At 33.1% G+C, this 19285-nt stretch overlaps 1 protein-coding gene across 1 annotated transcript in view; it reads left to right on the top strand.

Moving 5' to 3' along the window:
- Positions 1-19285, top strand: part of LOC123713499 (potassium voltage-gated channel protein Shaw-like) — a 141395-nt gene that overhangs the window by 98730 nt on the left and 23380 nt on the right. Inside the window, exons 6-7 of the mRNA XM_045667195.1 lie at positions 10182-10496; positions 15722-15931. Coding sequence (XP_045523151.1) covers positions 10182-10496; positions 15722-15931 — 525 coding nt within the window. The remainder of the gene's footprint in view (positions 1-10181; positions 10497-15721; positions 15932-19285) is intronic.

The following is a 19285-nucleotide window of genomic DNA, read 5'->3' as shown; positions in this document are numbered from 1 at the left end:
GAGTGTCCATGGGCGGTGGTATCACTTTACATCAGGTGATCCCGTTTGCCTCATTTTAATAAAAATAATAGCTAAATTAAAAAAAATATATAAATACCTTTAATGACAAAGTCCCTGATAGCATATTCTATAAATAATTAAAAAAGGCTTTTAAAGTTAATTCTTTCTCGCAATAATTAAGATCAAAGATAGAGCTTTTTCCATTTGTTTCCTCAATTATCTTAATTAATTTGAAATTAACTCATTTTAATCTTGGTAAAGATCAATTAAGTAATTGACTTAATCTCTAAAATGGGTTATTTCATCTATAGCTTTTAAACCGCTAAACAATATTTAATGAATTTTGTTATTGGTATGAAAGCTATACCAGTTTTTCATGCCTTACTTAACAGAGGGCATCCACAGTGAGTCTTGAGCCTCGTATTTCACCTCGCTCCAAGTCTTTCTGCCTCTCTTCGCCGCAATTGTACGCTTACTTGCTTAAGACGGCCACGCTTCTACTTTCATTGAGGGTTCAATTGAAGCGCCTGCTTGGGGATATGATTGGAATCTCTTCGAAGTGTATGGTCTATGCATTTTTCACTTTTGCACTACCAGATCTGCTAAAAGATCGGGGTTTCTTAACAGCACTCCCAAAGTTGCTCGTTAGAGATCTTCTCGCAGTGGATACCCAGGATATGGTGAAGACAGCGGTTGACGAAAACTTGAAATACACCATATTGGTTTCAAATAAAAGTTTACTAATATGTTAATATTTAAAGAACGTGACCTATGTATGTAGTAATATGTTTAAGTATATATGTACCTCTTTCCTTCTCAATTATAAACATTAAAGTCATACTATACTGTTTTGATGAAAGCGCTTGTCTCTTTTCATTATACAATCAACCCTATAAGAGTAAAAAAGACAAAGGTGTATTGTAGAACAATGTAACTAGACCCATTTAGTTCGTATAAGAGGTTAATTCAGATCTACATAGCTTACTGTCTGAAGTGCCCCGCCTCTTTAGTCCCTCAAGAAAAAATACATTAGGCATTAGAAAAAAGTGTGTGCGTGTACTAGTGTACTCACGTAAGTAGTGAAACTTCTTTATGACCTTATTTTTAAAAAATGAATGCATACTACATGCAACTTAACAGAAATTGGTTAAAATTTAACAAAAGGCTTTTACTATATGAATATAAATAATACAATTATTTCGTTTTACTTTATTTCTACTAAGATTTTTACAGAATTTCATTAATTGTAATATTACTATCATTGTTAAACGTCAGAAAAAAGAGTGTTCGAATCAACCGTGGTAGGGTCAAGAAAAAGATGACGCGTAACCGATAAATGTGACGGTAAATTCTAAAAGGCTAAAACTATGTTGTTACTTATAATATTTTTGTTTCAGTATGTTTTTGTTTGGAAATAAATTTCCAACACGCAATTATACAACATTTACAACGTTAACCTACGTAGTAATAATAATTATAAATCAAAAATTAAAACAAATTTAAAAAGGTTTGGGCCATGTGGCGGAGTACCTTTAAAACTGGCAGCATTTCCTCGCTGTATTGCGACATCCTGATCAATTTTATGTTCACTATAATAATGTTTTTAACTTTTTAATTCATAGCTGATTTAATAAAATTTTAGTGGATTTATGTCTTCCTGAAACTATTATAAAAAAAACCTATTCAACCTACACCAAATCCATCAAATCAAAAAACTCGTCAAAGCCAGTAGCATATTCTAAATTTAAATAAACTCTTTATTGGAACTTAATCTAATCTTGCAGTATATAAATCTGTTCAAAGCGTTGCAGCAGACGACTGTGAAATTCGATAGATTCGCTCGACGGGACTCCCTTTGTTGAACTCAAAGAGATTTCAGAATGCTAGGCCTCTTTCGCGTTAGTACTTAGGCTCCTATGTACATAACATATTAATAAATATGTTACCGTTCGCTGGATATTGTCGTAAACGACGAACTGAAAACGAGGACATAATTTATATGGGATTACATCTAATTTAATTGGTACCAAACAATCTTTAATAAAATTATAAAATATTTTTTTTTATATTTATTATACTTAATAGTACATTAAGATACTAAATTCAAATTTATTCTATAATAAATCTTAGTTTTTAAGTTGATTTCTAAGCACCTTGTCGCGCTACTTACGGTAAAAACGGCAGTTGTGTTTACAGTAATGTGCGTGTCAATAATACGTGTCTTTTTTGCAAGCACAGACACCAAAGTCTACAAAACCCGTAAAAAAATTATAAAAGTCTTCTGTATATCCTATTATTATATAAAAAGTAAAACATTGATTTCTGTAACTCGTTGGATGACCATTCTCGTCTTTCATCTCCAATTACATTACTCACGGATTTAATTAACTATACTCTAGTTGTATTTTAATGTTTTGGATTATTATTACTTCCGTAGAATTAAGGTACTTGTAAGAAAATATAATAGTGTTGTTTTAGAAACTTTTAAGACACAAGTCTGCGCGTTTTCCGCTAAAAAAACTCCCTTTGTCGCTACTCCCCTCTTTGAAGGCACTCTCCTTAAAGCCTTAGCTAACATCGGAATATTGGGCGTTGACATATCGAATAACGTCCAGTTTCGCGGTCATTTGGAAGGGAAGGCTAAATTAGCCTCCAAAAAGCTTGGTGTGCTCAGCAAGGCGAGACGGTACTTCACTCCGGGCCACCGCTTGCAACTCTATAAAGCGCAAATTCGGCCCCACATGGAATACTGTTCTCACCTCTGGGCGGGAGCTCCCCAGTACCAGCTCCTTCCACTAGACCGTATTCAACGAAGAGCGGTTCGAATCGTCGACTACCAATCACTTTCCGTGCGGCTTGATCCCTTGGCGTTGCGTAGAGATGTTGGGTCCCTCTGCATCTTCTACCGCATTTACCATGGGGAGTGTTCAGAAGAGTTGTTCCGTCTAATACCCGCAGCTGAGTTTCATTGACGGACGTCAAGGCAAAATACAAAATACCACCCGTATCACCTCGACGTCCATCGTTCCACAACTGAGCGTTTTCTAAGGCAGTTTTTGCCGCGCACCACCACTATGTGGAACCAGCTGCCCACTGAAGTATTTCCGAACCAATTCAACTTAGGGTCCTTCAAGAAATGAGCGTACCAATTCTTGAAAGGCCGGCAACGCACTTGCGAGCCTTCTGGCAATGTGAGGGTCCATGGGTGGCGGTATCGCTTCACATCAGGTGAGTCTCGTGCCCGTTTGCCTGCTATTACATTAAAAAAAAAACTATATTTTTGATACGTTTTAATGTATAGGAATCATCCACTTATTATATAGTCCGTGTTTAATTCTCAGACTAGAGCCTACTTAATCTAAAAATATATTTTAATCCAGTTGTAGTACCACCATTGTAGATTTATAGACAGTAGATATACATTCTTTTTACACAGCATGAATACTAATAAAAAGTCATGAAAACAATGATAGTAATTATTTTTTTGTAATCCTACAGATAATAAAAGTTATATTTAAATACATAATATTTATAAAAATGTTCAAACATTTACAGAAGGGAAAATACAATAAAAAATATTTAATACTTTTAATGCCAAATTTAGCTGTGTTGTATGAAAGTGATAATGTGTGGGGGTGTGCTCATGATGCAGGTGATTTTGCGCTAAGGATATTCTTAATACTCATTTTAACCATATTCAACAATAGCTTAAACAAGTCAAGGCATAAGTATTGGTCGTTGTATGTCCGCGCAGCGCGATATAAAACTGAGTTTCGGCATAGTTAGTGTTTATATATCTTCTCTTGTATGCAGGAGCATGGAAAAACATTTCTAGAAGTCAGATTTATTTGAGATGATACTTATATACATCAAAAAGCCAGTGCACAGCCGTGATTTGAATGAGGATCTTAGGATTGAGATTTACTTAAGACATCACTGTACATGACTAAATTTATTTAAGTAAAATTTTGTTGCTAAATTCAAACGGAATCACGCCTCGGGTCGCAATTAAATAAATTATTTATTCGTATTACTTCCGCCAAATTTACACAGCCTTACGTGGAAATGTTATGCATGTTATTGTTAGGGATACATACTAATGCGTTTAAACACCGCGCCATTTAGCTGCTTGAAAATTTTCACCATCTATGTACATATATATAATATCCGAAAGTTTTGTCAAATCCAAGTTTTATAAAAGGCAATTTTTTCTTGGATTTTTGCAATCTCTACAGAACCTGGTCTAATATTTTTTCTAAGCTATCATATTAAGCTGAAGGAGGGCTATACAAACTAACAATGACAAATTGCTCTAGCTCCACATAAAATACTTCAATAAGGTGTTCCACAGATAGGCTCAGTATGTCCTTCCTTTATTTAATTTATTTACTAAGCAATATTAATGAGCCACCATATATTGCATTTCCTCTGCGGAACGAACTACCAATCTGATGTTTACAAAAATTGAACATAAGTTCACTTGTCTTTAACCAGTGTTCTGTAGTAATACTAAGTAAACAATATGTCAATATTTTCACTGCTCAAAAACAACTCAATTTCTAGTAATTTACTTATCATGCCTTGTATATTTTGGTGAAACAGATTGATACTATTCTTCTTAAATTTACTTATCTTACTTACTAATTGTAGGCCAGAGACTCTCTGTTGTCTTAGTATCTAATTTAAATTAGAAATACTATATCTTGGAATATGTTCCAATATCTTACTAACTATAACTGGTCAATAGAAGCAGGTTGTCCAGCCAAATTCTTGGCAGTTATAAATATGATAGCGAATCAACTATCTTTTAAAATATGTAGGTAGATTATATCTATCCTTTGTCAAACGGTAATTATTACAACTAATGTACCTATTGGTATCAGTGTCCAGTTTTTATTATACATAGTAAATGTATGCACTGTCTGATTTAAAATATGTGTCACATTATTTTCATACTGTGTGAAATTTTACTATAAGGGAATGTATACATAATCAGATTTTTAAGATTAAGTAAGCACAATTTTTCATAGCAACAAATAAGCTCTTTTTTGTTTAAATTCCCTTTATTTCCTATAAATATAATTAAATTTCAGTTTTACTGGAAGAGTCATACAATATTCTTTATAATATATTATAATATTTTGTACCTTATTTAAAAATTGGCTCATTTGTTGGCCTATTTGGTGACATTACAATTAACTTTGGCATTGAAATATTATCCCTACTTACTGGTCATGGCACCTGTACAGACTGGCTTGATTTTCAAACTCAAAGCATTGTGCTGCATGTATGGAGATCTTGATAAGATCTTCAGCCGATTAGTTAGAGACAATGCTTTGTGACTCCTGGAATTTTGATACCATGGAATCAGCTATATTTTGAATTTCCAAGGTCTCCTTTTACATTTGTTGGGTGTCAAATTCATATTTAATAAACTTTTTTATTCTTTTACTACTACATCCCTTTCAAGATATGCAATATACATTTCAAGGCACTTTCATATTCTAAGCCATCAAGCTTGTCCAATTGGCATTTCAGCAAGTCACACTCATCCTGAGGCATTAGACTATTGGCACAAGTCTATTAGTATTATTATTATGTATACCTAGTAGTAAGTAGAACTTACTTTATATGTATAATACACAAAACACTAATTGTCACAAGTTTAATAGCAAGATATTTCGTAAAAGGAAATAAAAATTTAAATTTTTCAATCTAACTGACACTTAACTTCTTATTACAATATTAGCGTTTTGGGCGTTAATTTTGTTATCAAATCATATTTTAACACAGCACTAATTAAATATTTAGCAACGAAATTGAAAACTGTATGGAAATATATAACAAAACACATTAAATGGCTGTTTCCCTTACAGTGTTGCCAACAAAACAGTTGTATTATATATTGATGTAACCATAGCCGTCGGCATACGACAGAGATAAGTACTAAAATATTACAAATGTCAAATTTTATTAGCCAGTTTCTAATTAAGGCTATAAAACCAAGAATCTAACTCAATATTCTAAATTGCAAACGAAATCACTATCAAAGCAATTTGCTTATTTAGTCATTAAAGTAACAATCTCATTTATATGCATATAAACATTTTCGGTCTGAAGCGCCTTTACGTCGGTAACCTAATCACACCCTCGTTATCTCAGGCTTTGGTACTTTCCTTTTAGGGACTTGAAAAACGTACCTTGAAAGCCTTCAAAGAGCAGAATCAAAAGGACAGTATTTATATTGATGATATTCAAGTTTAAAAATGGAACGATTTTTCTTATAGAACGGGGCAAGTGGACAAGAATCTGATGTGTAAATATTGACTCACAATATTATGTATTGTTTTTTTTATTTAAGATTATCACAAAAGAAAATAAGCATAGATAAAAAACAATGCTCGCTAATAATCACAAAACATTGACAGCATTTATTTTACTAGCCATGGCCTAAAATGTAAGTTAATTAAACTTATAATATTGATTTAACAAATTATAGTCTGTGGAACTACCAATACAGTGTTTATTGAAGCCCCTTTAATGCGCTTCTGTCCTCAAATAAGAACGCATAAAGTACCTACCAGAAAATCGACGTATAGGTACAAGATCTAGTCTAAAAAGATAAATTGAGAACTGGAGCCTCTGAATTATTTTTTTATTCCTATAACACTTTAAAGCTCTCAACTTCAACTCATCATTACCAGATTGAAGCGCGAGAAACTTTAAAAAACGCTAACTTGAAAATGTTTAGTTTTATATTTTACGAAACCTCCTCCAACGATACTTTTCTATTAGACTTAAACAAAACTTCACTCTGGATCGACGCCAGAGCAATAAGGATTCAATGAATCGTATAAATTCACTTTGGAAATAAATGTGAATAAGCAGTCATATTCAATAGCTATCGACTGTTATTTATTAGTCGAATTTAAATTTGATTCACTCTGTGGTATTTCTCCATAATGGCCATTAGGAAAGTTCTCAGTTTAGTTTATACGTTTTTGTGATCAAAGTATATTTTTAAATACACTTTTTGACGCAGTGCACCAAAGGATTACTTATAGTTTGCAATTAAAAGTTTCTATTACAAAAAGGGTAATCTTGACATGTGTCAGGCATAGAAGGCTTTTCTGAAAAAATAATCACAGAAACAAATGCAATTTGAGCCCAACCAACCATATTGTTGCGAGCTAGGGGATCGGATAGAAAATGTCGTACATTTCTTCAAAGATTTATTTCTTGATAAATCAATGAGGAATTTATAAACATAAATTATTCGCAAATATGCACTTATTACATACAAAAACAGTCACTTATTAGTTAATTATGCACACTTCACACAGTACTTTATCACTTCACTTTTCTTTCACTTTTCGCACATTGCATCTGTCTCTTTCGCAAAAGGTTCCGATTTTCCTTCTCTCTCGCGTATCATTTCGTCCTTGGCACACACCTAGAAAATTTGGTCTAGAATATTCCTTCATCAAAGGGATATAACTAGGCCTAAAAAAGGGTCTCCTGAAAACTGCACCACTGCACCTGAGTGTAGTCGACATATGTTCTGAAACGGCCTGAATAAATGTTTCAGCTTCCTGAAAACCAATGTAACATTATGCAAATAACAATTTTCTAATATGTGATTGACAATCGCCTAAAACGGAAACTAGAAATATTGCAGTCGACTCGTCTTCGTAACAATATAATACAAGACTGCTGCTATTATGAACAATTCCAATTCTTACAGTATAAGGTCAACTTTTCCTGATCTCTGACCTCAAGAATGCTCGCTGGACTAAAATTTTGCGCTGAAGAGGTAATCGCCTGAAACCTGTTTTGAGGCTAAAGTACAATTTGTACTCTAAAAATGGTATCGATAATTTGTATTATATTAAATAATCAAATGAAATTATATCAAACTACTTCGAACATTTCAGCCCATCTAACATAAAATTTAATAAATACTAGAAGCGTATTAAACATTCAAATAGATTAAATTTTTTGAAATAAATGTTTAGAACTGGCCAGTTAGAAACAATGCTAATGAAAACTTTTTAGAATTTTAATTGTAGGACTCTTTGGTAACCTAATGCATTCATTTGTCATTTGTTTTTGTGAATTGGCGGCAAAACTCTTGTTACACGTGAATATGAACCTAACGCGAGAAAATTTTTGGTCAATGATTAATTATGACTTTCGTTGTGGGCTTACTCAACAACAAAGCTATCATAGGCTGCGATTAGCATTTCTTAATGAAGACCCATCGTACCTTTCAATGATGATCCGCGTCAGGGACCTCCTTTAACAGCGACTACTGAAGATAACATTAGTGAAGTGCGATGCATATGTAACATATCAGCAGATACGGGCAAACCTAAGCAATGGTATGAGTCAAGTTCAAAAAATATTACCTACATGAATATTTGGAGTCAGAAAGCTTTGTACCAGGTGGATTCCCTATACTTTAACCGACAACAAGAAACACCTTCACATGTCGCCTAATGTTAGATAAGTTCAACGGCGGTGACGCAAAAGCTGTGTTTGACATCGTCAAGCAAAACTAAAAGACAATCAGCTCAGTGGGTGTTTACTTTCGAGGATAAAGAAAGGAAGATGTCAAGAAAAAAAATGATGGCCTCATTCTTTGGTGGGAAAGGTTCCATTCCGCAAAACGGACTGTTGAATATTTGATTTTGGCAGGTATCGAAATAATGAGTACAGTCCTGATCTGGCACCCAGGACTTTCATTTATTCCCAAGAACTAAAGATAAAATTCGAGGTATTCCCTTTACAAGTCCTGAAGATGCGGTGAAAGCGTACGAAAATGCCATAGAAGCGACCCCTAAGGAAGAATGGGCCCACTGCTTTTCTCAGTGGTTCGATCGAATGCGTCAATGTGTAGATAGGAACGAAGATTACTTCGATAAACAATAAAAGTATTGGCAACTTTCTATATTAAACCGTTCTTCATTTTCTAAAAATGTTCAGTGTTATCTAGGTATTAAGAATTATAACTGTTAAATCACTGTGATTTATCATTTAATATTTTATTGGATAGCAAGAATTGCTGCATGGTAGAGGTTTCAGTACAATTTGTTCCAACATATTGAATTTCTGATAACGCTTTTATTACTACCATTTATTGTCTGTTACGGTACCTAGGGAATTGGATAGTTTGTCTAAGAATATTTATCGTTATTATATTATTAGAAACATAACAAAGAGAAATGGACTAAGGATGTAATAGAATGGTATCCGAGGAACGGGGAAGGAAAACGAGGAGGTCAAATCAAAAGATGGGACGACGATCTACCGAAAGGATGCAGAATGTCTGCCAAGGATAGAGAGACGTGGAAACAATTGGGGGCGGCCTATGTCGATAGACAACCTGACCAAATTGTTTGCTAATAAATTTATTATTTGCTATGTAAATTATACTGTTTCATAAATAGATAAATAGTTTAATTAAGGTCAGCGAATAAAGGGATTTTATTATTATTAGAAGCATAGATGTTTTGCTGTGTACCCATCTGGTACATCGTCAGCTCCAATAACTCTTTTATTTTTTGATATTTAAAGACAAAAACAAACACTATTAATAAAGTATCAAAAGTCAGTCAATAATAATCATTTATTCATATAGGTGCACAATGCACACTTATGAACGTAAAAAAAAATACCTATACATAAAATGCTTCTAATTTTACATTTACTGCCAGTTCTCAAATCAAGCGCGTAGAACGGAAGAGAAGAACTGGGAATAAACTCTCCGCCACTCTTTTTAATCGCCAAGTATTTTTGTTTTACACAACGTTTGTAAGGAGCTGCAATCATTACATCATGTTCCTCATGACATCTTAAGTAATAAATAATAATAAAATAAATTAAAAACAAATATTTGTATCAGACTGTCAAAGACCCTCTATCAGTAGCTCTAGCAGTAGGCATGGTGAAATAGGAGCAATACATTCTCGTGGGAACAAAACGCAAATACATAGTCGAAATAACTAACATCACCGCATACACGAATTCAAATACGACCAGTCACCACAAGTAGCACCAGTTCACGAGTATCACGCATGGCCAGCTATCGCTCCTCAGTGGCACCTGTAATGCTTACAGTACTGCTGGCCTACTTTTAATTTATAAATGTTGTAATTTAATGCATTTCTCTTTTGTTTCAGGTAGCACCAAACATAATCGAATTCGTGAAATCCCCAGTGAATATAATAGACTTCATTGCAACACTAAGTTTCTATATGGACGTTGTAGTAGAATTGGCAGTAGTGAGACGAAAAATAGACAAATCGGATATATTAGAATTTATATCGATCGTGAAAATATTGCGTTTATTCAAACTGACGAGGCATAGCCCGGGTTTAAAGATATTGGTGCATACGTTCAAGGCGTCTGCGAAAGAATTGACACTACTTGTGTTTTTCCTTGTGTTAGGAATCGTGATATTTGCCAGCCTGGTTTATTATGCTGAGAAGTCACAAGTAAGTATATATGTGAGTTTGTAGTCTGTAGTATTGTAATTTAATGTGTTCGTTAAATTAATATGTAAATAAAAATGAATTGCAAAAAATGTTGCTAAGCTCAAAACTCGAACACGGCTGGACAAATTCGAGTATCATTTTTATATATTCCTTAAACTCTAAAGGGTTTTATGGAAGGAAAAAGATGAAAATAAATAAAAGCAACGTAGAAAACGATATTAACTAAATATACAATACATATGTGTTCTATATAGATCTGTCATGTTACGCCTTTAAGTTTGCAGCGGGAACTTGAACTAGGAAAACTTGTGGTATATTATGTATAGAAACCTGCCATTTGATTAAATTACTTGGAAAAACATTATATAACAATTTAAGAGATGAATCTTACAATTGATGCAACTTCAAACTGTGATTAGCTGCCTTAAAGTTTCGTGTTAGCGGTGTGCTTTCGGTGGTTTTTGTTACATTTACCCTCATACTTGCCTGTGTAGCGTAAAGTTATTACAATAGAATAATAATACATTTGGATATATGTTTGTATAAACCGTACTTTAAAAAGATCATATATTATACAAGTTGATTTAATATATATCGATATAAAGCCTCTTACTGTTAATAAGCAAAACATTTATATAGTACTTTTTGGATACGTTTATTAAATACGCGGTTTGTAACAAATTATGTTTAGTATTCCAACACCTGTGCCTATTTCTTAAGAAAGTTATTAAGTTATTGCATTGCTAGTTCCATATGAATCTGATTTACAAACACTCAAGCGCCTTTGACACTCTTCTAATTAAGGTCGCAAGTCACTGTCAGCTGTCATGTTGTTGTACAAAATCTTACAAGCGGGAATAGAGATACAGAATACATTTTGAGGTTAATTTACTGCGTATCGAGCTTTGCAATTAGTAATAAGTGTTGATCATTAGCGTTTCACATACGTATTCAGGCACAACAGGCGGCCGCGTCCGTACGTCCGTACAGTTCTCACAACAAATGGAGCCTATAAAAACATCAAGTCTATTATTATTATTTATTTATTTCTAAATATCCTATAATCGTATGGCACAGTTAACGTTCCAGTCTAGAGTTAGAACCACTAGCACCGTTATTTTTCTATGTACACGAGTAAGAAGTGAAACTTCTTTATGACCTTATTTTTCGAAAAATTATCTGCTATATCTACTTTACAGACATTGGTTAAATAAAGTTAAATTAGATAAAGTTTAACAAAAGGCTTTTATTATCATAGACATGAATACAAATAATACAATTATTTCATTTTACCTTATTACTACTAAGATTATTACAGAATTTCATAAATTGTTATAGAATTTAGACAGAGCAGTGTTGGCCTAGTGGCTTCAGCATGCGACTCTCATCCCTGAGGTTGTAGGTTCGATCCCCGGCTGTGCACCAATGGATTTTCTTTATACGTGCGCATTTAACATTACCTCGAACGTTGAAGGAAAACATCGTGAGGAAACCGGCATGCCTTAGACCCAAAAAGTCGACGGCGTGCGTCAGGCACAGAAGGCTGATCACCTACTTGCCTATTCGATTAACAAATGATCATGAAGCAGATACAGAAATCTGAGGCCCAGACCTAAAAAGGTTGTAGCGCCATTGATTTTTTTATATAGAATTATTACTATAATTGTTATCGTTATTATATATTTTTTATTATTTATGGCTTCGAATCTCTTCGAATCAACCGTGGTAGGGACAAGAATAACATGGCGCGGCGCGTAACAGAAAAATGTTACGGTAATTTTTTTTCCAACGCCGATAAATAAGTTTTACTTCAAAAATTAAACAGTCATAGTCAGTTTCCATTGCCCGAACACTTATTTTCATTCGGTCATAGCATCCTAATCCCAAAAGAGAAATTATCGCGATACAATATCTTTGATCATCTGGGTCGTTTATAGAATTATACATTTTACGTCTAAATAACATTGTTAATGACGTGTGTAATAACATTTGGTAACTAAATTTTAAGTTTATGAATATAAATTGTTATTATAATGAGTGGGATTTGGCGTTAGTTTAAAACTGCCAATATGGCAGTATTTGAATAATATAAAGCTTACATAGTACTCATTAGGTGACTCAGATCTGTACCAAAAGAAAATTATAGAACACTAACAATAGTAAATTTAAAAATACTGTACAGGTATTTAAAAATTCTTGATTTCAAGTCGGTAATGAAATTAAATATTAAAATAAAACACCCTCCAGTATAACTTCCTCTTTATAATATTATAGTAAAGATACCAACTCCATTGTAACCCTGGAGTCATTTGCTAACAAATCAGAAGTTTTTTTTCTCATAAAAATACATTGTTTTGACGAAGGAGGAAAATTAAAACCCTAAAAAGTTGCTGATTATTTACAACTTTTCCAATTCAGTATTATTAACACTAATTAAAACAAAACACTTGAAACGTACATAATAGTTTGAGAATGCCAATGTACCACCAGAACCAGTGGGGTTTTAGCTTCAGATTTTTGTATCCGTTTCGTGCTCATTTATATTTCTTAGTAGGCAAGTAGGTGATCTCACGTCAATATCATCTCATGATATTTTCCTTCACTATACGGGCGAGTGTTATTAGCATTCAAATCACATATATAGAACAAAAATGTATTCTTTCTACAAGCCATTGTTCGAAACCGATAATTCTACCCGAATCACCTCGTCGTCCGTCGTTCCACTTGGTACCAGCTGCCCACTGAAGTATTTCCGAACCAATTCTACTTAGGGTCCTTCAATTCGAGACTTGTGGTATCACTTAAGATTATAAATATATTTTTATACATTTCTAAATTATTTATATAAAACCATTGCTTTTGAAACGTGTGTGTCATTGCGCAAATGAATTGCATAAAACGTAAAAGTACATTAATCAACTTATTGTTAAATGTAAAGGATTGAGACGACGACCAATCACTTTCCGTGCGGCTTGATCCCTTGGCCTTGCGTAGAGATGTTGGGTCCCTCTGCATCTTCTACCGCATTTACCATGGGGAGTGTTCAGAAGAGTTGTTCGGTCTAATACCCGCGGCTGAGTTTCATTATCGGACGTCAAGGCAAAATACAAAATACCATCCGTATCATCTCGACGTCCGTCGTTCCACAACTGAGCGTTTTTCAAGGCAATTTTTGCCGCGCACCACCACTATGTGGAACCAGCTGCCCACTGAAGTATTTCCGAACCATTTCGACTTAGGGTCCTTCAAGAAAAGAGCGTACCAATTCTTGAAAGGCCGGCAACGCCCTTGCGAGCCTTCTAGCAATGTGAGTGTCCATGGGCGGCGGTATCGCTTCACATCAGGTGAGCCTCTTGCCCGTTTGCCTGCTATTACATATATAAAAAAATTCTAGTATTCTTAACGGATATTTTGAGTATATTCCAATCATTATATCAGTTGTTAAAACCTAAGATAACAATGAATTATACAGTGTTTACAATTTTCTTAACCTACATAGTAATAATAAAATAAATACGTGCGTCTACTAGTGTAAACACAAAAGAAATGAAACTTCCTTATGACCTTATTTTTCGAAAAAAAATATCTCCTATATCCTTTAACTTTACACAAATTGGTTAAATAAAGTTAAATTAGATAAAGTTTTACAAAAGGATTTTATTATCATAGATATACAAATAATACAATTATTTCATTTAACCTTATTAATACTAAGATTATTAAAGAATTTCATTAATTGTTATAGAATTATTACTATCATTGTTACCGTTATTTATATATTTTTGTTATTAAAGGAGAAAAGCACCAGCTCTATTTACCAGGCGCCAACTTAAAAGTTTAAATGATATTCTCGTATTTAAGCGAGAACATACATCATTAGATATATAATACGTTTAGCCCATAAACCTATTATATATTAAAAGAGTTTTGTCAATACTATAAATGGTTGGAATCCCGTAAATGCCAATTGTCGTTGGTCATATGATGAAGGAAAACCTGAAATGGTGCATCTTTTTAATGGTCAGAGAAGGGAAAAGTAACGAAATTGCCATAAGATCTTTTTAATTTGTTAATTGCGTAAAAACTAAAATGCGAAAACAGCTGGTCTGACGAAGCGATTTTGAAGAAAAATTACGACAATTTTGTATTCTATGAAGACTTGATTAGTATAATTTGTCCTTACCAAGACCTTAAATTCAAAAAAAATTTTTTGATATAAAATATTTAACCATTTCTGACTTTTAAAATTTACTTAGCAGTGAAGTAAATACAGTAATCCCCGCTACAACGCGGTAATCCTATAACGTGTTTTCGTATAACGCGATTTCGTTTCCCCAAATAACGCGGAGATTTCTGAAGTGTGAAATTTATATTTTTTTGTCACGTCCATAATAAGTTTTGCGTACTTTTGCATCAGTTTCAATTGTGCTGTTGTATCGGCAAATTAACCTAAGTAATTTTTTAAAAATATTTTTTCTAGTTTTTACGAAAACACTCCTAACAAGCGATTTTCTATAAGGGTCTACCGCGTTATACATATGGATATATATATGCATTACTGTATGGTCTTGAATACAATATTACTATTAATACAAACATTTTAAAAATTCTTCTAAAACACAGAATTCTTTTTTTTTCAATTTCAAACATTCAAAATGGAACCCTTAGGAGTATTTAAGGACTACTGTGACGTCACGTACACGTTGTATTGAGGTCAGATATGCACGTATCACTGGTTTTTCTATTAGATTATACCGAGCCAAAGGGATAAAGAGAAAATAATATTCTATAATTAACTGGTTAACGACTTCGAGACGAAGTTAATAAAAACAATCGAATCTTGATATTTATTTAACACAATTGTTGTTAGATTTAACATATCTAAAATGAATTTGATAAAAGGTTCTTTCAAACTTATTAAAAAAAATGGCGTTGCAACCTCTTTAGGTCTGAGCCTCAGATTTCTGAATCTGTGTCGTTATCATTTGTCAATCTAATCAGCTAGTAGGTGATCGAGTTTTTAGACCTAAAGCAAAACCGGTTTTCTCACGATGTTTTCCTTCACCGTTCGAGCGAATGTTAAATGCGCACATAGAAAGAAAATCATGTGAGTGACAGTGATGAGAGTCGCACACTGAAACCACTGAGCCAATACTTTCAAGCTTATTTACCTATGTATTCAATATTACAAAAAATAATAGTAATAACCCTTAATTACTTTTCAGGACAACCCTGACAATCAGTTCAAATCGATCCCACTTGGACTCTGGTGGGCGATCGTTACCATGACAACAGTCGGCTACGGGGACATGGCCCCGAAGACCTATCTGGGGATGTTTGTTGGGGCCCTCTGTGCCCTAGCAGGGGTGCTCACCATAGCTCTACCAGTGCCGGTCATCGTGTCCAATTTCTCCATGTTTTATTCACATACACAGGTAAGTTACTAGGGAGAATTTTACTGAAGACTCAGCGTCTCTAAAGTCCCTGCGTAACAATTAATATGAAAGACATTGGTTTTAAAGCAACATATGAAAATAATATTGAGCACAACTCACAATTTTTTTGCCCGCTCCACTACTATATGATACCAGCTGCCCACTGAAGTATTTCCGAACCATTTTTAATTAGAGTCCTTCAAATAAAGAGCTTACTAATTCTTAAACGCAGTAGCGACCCTTCAAGCATTTTGAGTGCCGATAGGCATCGCTTAACATCAACGTTTGCTTTGCGTTTGTTGTATAAAATATTATGAATTGATAAATAATTTATTTAAAAAAATGTAACCACGAAACTGTTCATTTTAAATGGTATTTATTAGTATCTTTAACGTTCAATAATAGGGCATTGTCGAACGTTTTTATAATTTTCTACTTGTACCGACCATTTAATGGATTAACAATTCATAACTATTAATTACGTTAAGGACCAACAGTAGCTTAAATATATATGCACCAAATAACATATCAGTCTGGTTCTAATCAAATGATTTTCAAAGGCGTATCTCATAAGATAAATTTTAAATTAATGAAGCGAGCGATCCAATGGACCGGTAACTGTAACGCGTACAAAACTTACTTCATAACTCGCGAAAATCGTTCTTATTAACTGAGGAATAACGGGCATTATTCATTAAACATATATGTCAAAGTAATAAGTGAAATATTGCTTGGAACATTTCCTTGGAAAAACTTATTTTAATTAACCATTTTAAATGGGTAATTAAAAACCAACTTTTATTTTGTTGATAAATAGTGTGTCAAACTCGTAGAATACTTAACTTATTAGAAACATTTTATTGTTATAATTTGTTGGACAAGGTACTTAGAATGTACTGCTAAAAAAAGATACCACTATTCATGTGTTTATTGAAGTTATACTTTTTTGGCGCATTAAGGAAGAATTTTCAGAGTAATAATGCGAAGCGCGCGCACACCGCACAAAAAAAAACCGACACCCTGATGTTAGCATTGTCAACATTTTAAAATAAAAAATGTCCATTCTTTAATTATGTAAAAATATTTTGTGATATGTAGTTTAACTAGATAATACGTTATTATAAAACTTTCAATGTACTAAATTTAGTTTTTGTTTTAATAACTGTGCATTACATGTATTTTGCACTACTGGCCTATCTTATTTAATACATTTCTTTTTTCTTTACTCACAGTGGTTGCCTGGAAGAGATCGCTCGTAAGCGATAAGGCCGCCAGTTGCCCTCCTTTTGATTTAATTATGTTAATTTTTATTTTTATTTTGTAGTGTAACGAAGTGTAAATAAATAAATAAATACCTTTTCTCTATTGTTAGTGTCGTTTTTTCTACAAACGTAGAATCATGTTACGCCAAAGAAGTATAACTTCTAACGCCTGTACATAAGTACACATGCATGTTTTTTATTTATTAAAGATGACATCATTTATATATCTACAAGTATATGCTACATTTTATGGTAAGCATAAATGATACAATAAAAAAATAAGGTAATAAATACATTTTAAATATTAGATTGCATTCGCTTAAAATAGCGAATTACGTAATAAATAGGCACTTAGCAATGCTTTTTTTTAAATTGATTAGCCCACTAGCGAATATATCAAGCTCTGGATAAGTATGGTTCATCCTGGATTATTCCCGAATTCCAATAAGATTTGCCTGAAATCCTAGTTTTATGCAGACGGAATTTGGAAAATTCTGCTGATTTAGAACCATGGGAATGAATGAGGAACGACAATGTTGCTGTTCTGGATTTGTAAGGTAGATTCTACGACTATACAATTGATCAAAAGTTTCTGAGTAGAGCGATTGGATACTCCCCTAGCGTGGCAGGTATGGATGGTAAGTAACTTAAGTTATATACGATTCAATTGCCTTTGTAATAACGAAAAACTGCAATTCTTCTTTTATACTATAAGAACGCTTCTTCTCTTAGACTCTTCCAGTTCGATGTTTCTAGCATTAGCCCAGGAGTCTGCCTAATTAATCAGATATAAAACTAAAATAACCAGCGCAGTGCAGTTGCATTATTTTCAATCAATAAGTGGCAGACAGAAATTAGGCTCCCAACTGACCTGAATACTCTCATAGAAAGGTCAAATCTTTTATTCTTTGAATTCGTGTCAGTTGTTTGATTTGGGTCTTTATGTGTTTGTGGTTTTTGTTTTTCCCAACAAAACTAAGTGCCTTAAACGGCGCATACATTTGTATTCAGAATTTTTGCACTGAGTTTTTGTTCAACATAAGAATGGGATCGTGTTTGACCTCGGTATAACTAAAATATTTGATAATAATTTAAGAGTTTTCTATTTTTAATATTGTGCTAAGGAAACTTTTAGTAGTGTCTAAATTCGTTCATAGAAGGTAGTCGTTAACGCTTCGTTTTATTAAGTTCAACTCTGAAATAAAATCCCATGTAATCTAGTTTTTAATCCGCCTAAAAATATGTATTTATCTATTTCGTAACAATTATTTTTAATTTAACTTTATTCACTATATACATTTACACAACACTTTTTAAGTGTTTCAGTTAGTTAAATGCCCTGCTCAGAATTTCATTAAGAACTTTTTCTTTTAACTAATTTTTTTATATTATAATTTATTTGTTTATAAATAATATCATATATGATAATATGACAATAACAAATATGATCAAAAGTATGTGGAGGTGTGAGTGGGCGTATACACTCGGTTTTTGAGTGATGCCTAGAGTTTTTATAAGCGTGCGCTGTGTCTGTGTTAGTTTTTTTTTAATAATAATGCATACATTAGAACTCATTTGTTAATTGATATTAGGTGTGAAGCACAAATACAATGCTAAGAAAAATAAAAAGAACTTTAAGCGTTATTTTATTTTAATTGTATTTATTCATTGATATGACAAACAATTATTATAATATATAGACTAACATACCTAACTACCTTAAACTACTAACAAATGTTACTTCTACTTAAAAAAATAAAAACAACTTACATATCCAGTTCTGGAGCACAACTGAAAAAAGGTTTAGCAGCATTAAAATTGCTGGCGGAGGAGTATTCGTGTGCTCCATTCAGACAGGAGGGAGCCCTCCGGTATCTGAAATACTTTGCAGGCACATACAATCTGAGCTATTCCCGATACAGACCTATACAATCTGTTCTTATTATATGCCTGATAATAAATAAAACATACATTAGGACTGACTATTACATCTTTAACCGCTAAACTAAGAGCTATATTTTTTTTAATATTCAAAATATTCCCCGAAAGCCGAATAAGGAATGCTTGTTGTAATTAATAACATTTCCCAAGC

This window comes from Pieris brassicae, chromosome 8 (genome assembly GCF_905147105.1).
Source record: "Pieris brassicae chromosome 8, ilPieBrab1.1, whole genome shotgun sequence".
NCBI classification, from domain to species: Eukaryota; Metazoa; Arthropoda; class Insecta; order Lepidoptera; family Pieridae; genus Pieris; species Pieris brassicae.
This window is presented reverse-complemented; position numbering and strand designations above follow the sequence as displayed.